This window comes from Chiloscyllium plagiosum, chromosome 18 (assembly GCF_004010195.1).
Source record: "Chiloscyllium plagiosum isolate BGI_BamShark_2017 chromosome 18, ASM401019v2, whole genome shotgun sequence".
Lineage (NCBI taxonomy): Eukaryota > Metazoa > Chordata > Chondrichthyes > Orectolobiformes > Hemiscylliidae > Chiloscyllium > Chiloscyllium plagiosum.
In genome coordinates, this window is record NC_057727.1 from 64,607,498 (window position 1) to 64,611,976 (window position 4,479).

Genomic DNA, 4,479 nt, shown 5'->3' on the forward strand with positions numbered 1-4,479 from the left:
GCAGCATCCGAGGAGCAGGAGACTCGGGATTTTGGGCATAAACCCTTCATCAGAAATGTTTTCCAACGCCACACTGTTCATCATGACTCCTCCAGAATGTTCTGCAGCCATTTAGTGACATTCAGGAGCATACCACCAGGAAGGCAAGAATGTGCATTTGTTCCTGTTGTCTGCAATAACCACAGAATCCCCTAGAACTATTGTTTCCTCAAAATCAATGTATAGCTAAGCCAGTCATGGACAATGCTCTGACTGCATGTCCCCCAAATGAACCATCACTCTCAACAGTATTCACAACTGAATATTAGTTGAACAGTGGGATACACTTAAGGGACTCTGCGTTACCTGCCTATTGCTTTCTCAGTGTCCGGTGATTACCTTTGTCTTCATGTTTGTGGTTGTAAACTGGAATGGGGGGGGGGGGGGTTGGAGATGCAATACAATAATGACGGTTGCTGTTTAAATCCTGAATCACAAGGGTCTACGCTGCTGATGATACTTCCTACACAGACGGTTATCCAGGGTGTGGGAGGAATCCTGGAGTTCCCACACCCTCAAGGTTGAGCCGGCGTTACCCTGCCATATTAATTCCAGGCCCTGATACCGCTAATAATTCCTTTGGTAACAGATCTCCCCATTGCTGATTGGAGCCTTGGCCTTGGCCTGAGCTGTGCACCCGGGCGACCTTCTTCTCAATTTATTCTGGACTTCACAGACTGCTGTGAGTGAACTCTCCTGCCATAATAACAGCGGGAAGGTGTCTGCTCTGTAGGCCGGGCGGTGGTGTTCCTCTGCAGTACAAAGCAATAGCATAAACAAACCCCGCCCCCGCCGACCACGCTCACCACGCACAGGCCGCTCGGCGTACGTCGTGACGCCGCACGAAACGTCTGGATCGGCGTTCGGCGTGGCGATGCCGCACGAAACGTCCGGACCGTCGGGCGGCGTCGTTACGTCACGTAGCGTGGCTCGGCGCGATGATGTCATTTGAAGCGGTGCGTCTGGACGGAGGTACGCTGGAAGCGGTGAGGTCAGAGCGCAGAGCGCAGGGCAAGGCAAGGGCGGGGGAAGCGGCGCGCATTCTTTCGGCGGGGTTAGAGGCAGCGGGGCATCCTCTGACAAGATGGCGAGTAGGCAGCTTAGAGCCTGACGGGGAGTTCGCGGCGGGTCCGCCTTGCCCGGGGGCTTAGCGATTGGCGTTAGCTGGTGGTGGCGCCAGGGCCTACTTTTCCGGAGAGGGGCTGGCGGCCTAGCGCGGGCTCGGTTGTGAGGAGGAGGAGGAGGAGGCGGCCGAGGCTGAGCCGGGCGGGGGGTGCGGGTCGCGGGGAGGCAGGCCTCGGGCCCGCCATGAAGAGACAGAGCGAGCGCGACTCGAGCCCCAGCTCGGCCCTAGGTAGCGGGAGAGCGGCTAAGAGGCCCCGGGAACGGGAGAGAGAGCGGGACGGCCGGTCCGGCAGGGAGGAAGGTGACACCGGCCGGGGAGGAGGTGGCAGCTACCACAAGGCTGGCCTCAGCGCCAAGCACCCGGGGGGTCGGAGCAGGAGCAGGAGCCGGGACAGGGCAGGAGGAGGGGGGGACAAATCCAATAGTAACAACCGCAGGGAAGAGAGAGGGGACCACCATCACCACCACCACCACCATGAGACTGCCAGCTCTGCCAGGTTGCCCTCTGCCAGGACTAGCTCTGCCCAAAAAAACAAAGGTGACAATAGTCGGCCCGCTGGGCTCGAGTACAAGACGCTGGTAATCAGCAACTTGGGCTCACAGCTGACGGATGAGGCAGTGGAGGATGGTCTTTTCCACGAGTTCAAGAAGTTTGGAGAGGTGAGCGTTAATGCCACGCATACCCCTGAAGGGGGCCGGCTGGCGTATGCCCATTTCCGGCACCACGAGGACGCTAAGGAGGCAAGGCATGCCAAGGGTCGGCTGGTGCTTTATGACCGGCCCCTCAAAATTGAGCCGGTGTACCCCAAGAGGAGGAGTTGTACCCCACCCGAAGTTACTTTCGGATCTATCCACACTGGATATCAGTATCGGCAACGATCCTTGTCACCAGGGGCCTGTGCCCTCCGAGACCAGCGGACGAGACATGCTAATTATCCCATTGAGGCAGTGCCGCTGGCAAGGGAGCGTGAACGGTCGTTAGACTATTACGGATTATATGACGAGCGTGGGCGAGCTTACAGCTACCCTGTGCAGGAGGATGATTTGATGCCTGAGGATGACAAGCGAGCCACAAGAAATTTATTCATTGGTAATTTAGATCACAACATTTCAGAAACTGATCTGAGACGTGCTTTTGAGAAGTATGGCATCATTGAGGAAGTGGTAATCAAGCGTCCACCCAGGGGGCAAGGCGGTGCCTATGGGTTCTTAAAATTTCAGAATTTGGACATGGCACACCGAGCCAAGGTGGCCATGTCAGGTCGGGTGATTGGCAGGAACCATGTTAAAATTGGATATGGCAAAGCCAACCCAACGACTCGTTTGTGGGTGGGTGGGCTGGGACCCCTGACCTCACTCGCTGCCCTTGCACGTGAGTTTGACCGATTTGGCAGCATTCGCACCATTGACTATGTAAAAGGTGACAGCTTTGCTTACATACAGTACGAGAGTTTGGATGCTGCACAGGCTGCCTGTGCTCAGATGCGCGGCTTTCCACTTGGAGGGCCTGACCGGCGCCTAAGAGTGGACTTTGCTAAGGTGGAAGATACACGTTACCAGCAGCCCTACCCACAGGCTCCACTTCCAGTCCCCTTTGAACTGCTGGCAGATGGCTTTGGTCGGCACCGGAGCCTGGAGCGGGAGGCCCGGGCACGTGACCGGACACCACCGCTGCCCCTCTACCATGAACGGGAGAGGAGCTACTTGGATGGTGACTGGAGCAGCCCAGCCAAGAACTTGGAGCGCCGTAACAACACTGATACTGTTTCCATCCGCAACCGGGACCGCTGGCTGAACGAACGGGAGAATGACCGCAGTACTGTTGCCGTTAAGCCCTGGGAAGAAAGGCGAAAGCGCCGGAGCCTTTCCAATGAGCGTGTCCGGCCTGTACTCTCACCCTATGAGGAGCGGGCGAGGGCCAAGCCTCGGGGCTCATTGGAGCTGAGCCCGGACAAAAGGAATCGTGATGCCCGGGGGGCTGATGGTACCACTGAAAAGGAACAGATCACGTCTGCACCTTTGGAGGATCGGCGTCTGCTCGTTGAGGACAAGGTGCTCTCAGATGCCCAGGACCCTGTGCAGCTTAAAAAGAAAGACAGTGAGCGCAATCACAGAACTAATGAGATTGAGTCTGAGACTAAAGCAATTGTGGATGCTCCAAAAACAGAGACCAAGAAGCCAGCCAATTTGCTGGAGTTCGCACAGGCACTCACGCTTGCTTGGAACGGTGTCCTTGTGCTCAAGAATAGCTGTTTTCCCACAAAAATGTTCACACTCGAGGGTGACGCTGCCATCACCCATTCTCTCCTCAAAGATTCTGCAACGGGTGCGCAGGTGTCACAACTGAAGATTGCTCAGCGCCTGCGTCTTGACCAGCCCAAGCTGGATGAGGTGACCCGCCGCATCAAACAGGGCAGCCCTAATGGCTATGCTGTGCTGCTCGCTGTGCAGGCTCCCCAGGGTGCTGAAGGAGGGGACGGGGCTGTGGCTGTGGAGCCTGGTCTTCAGCAACGGCTACTGCGGAATTTGGTGTCTTACCTGAAACAGAAGCAGGCAGCAGGAGTGATTGGTTTGCCAGTCGGTGGTGTGAAGGACAAGGATAATACAGGCATGCTATACGCTTTCCCACCCTGTGTCTTCTCTCAGCAATTCCTGCAGACAGCCATGAGGACATTAGGGAAAGTAGATGAAGAACATTTAATTGTGGTAATAGTACGGGACTCTGTCTGAGAGACTGCTTCATCAGGAATAAAATATAACTCTTGTCGGGACTGCCATTTCAGTTCTAGTGTCTTTGGGACAATGATTGCTAAACCAAACAAATGTGTGTCTGCACCAGAACTTTAGTTGTCTAATTCTGTACTCTGTTTTTACCATTTACCATAATAGCCCTTTTATTCCTTTTCATTGGAATTTTAGGCCAGTGCTGAACGTTGACCTTTTATTTGTTTGGTTTTTTTTAAAAAAAATTGATTGTATGAAGAAAAGTTCTGAATTGTCAGTAAAGCTACGTCTAACGTTGTATTTTTAATTCTGTTCTGTCCTTGACTTTTCTTTCACACTTCCAATGGTTAGAATTGTACTGTGAGAATGATCAATATTGTCCAGTGTTCTGAAGTACATTATATCTTAATAACAGATGTTAATGGGCACATAACACTACAAAAATATGCATTTGCTTCAATTATGAGCTTCCAGTAAATTGCAGTGTGCTAAAGCACCCAAAGTAAATGATTCTGTAAACAAGATAATTTAGAAAGGAATTCAGGGTGTTTAAATATCTTGCTTTTTGCTGAATTGGATTGATATTCCTAA

General features: G+C 53.2%; 1 protein-coding gene across 1 annotated transcript; it reads left to right on the forward strand.

The window, feature by feature from the left end:
• Window positions 1–1,014: 1,014 nt before the first annotated feature.
• On the forward strand, window positions 1,015–4,195 carry rbm15b (RNA binding motif protein 15B). Its single transcript, XM_043708487.1, has one exon. The coding sequence runs from the start codon at window positions 1,348–1,350 to the stop codon at window positions 3,892–3,894; it is 2,547 nt and encodes an 848-aa protein (XP_043564422.1). The 5' UTR covers window positions 1,015–1,347; the 3' UTR covers window positions 3,895–4,195.
• The last annotated feature ends 284 nt before the right edge of the window (window positions 4,196–4,479 follow it).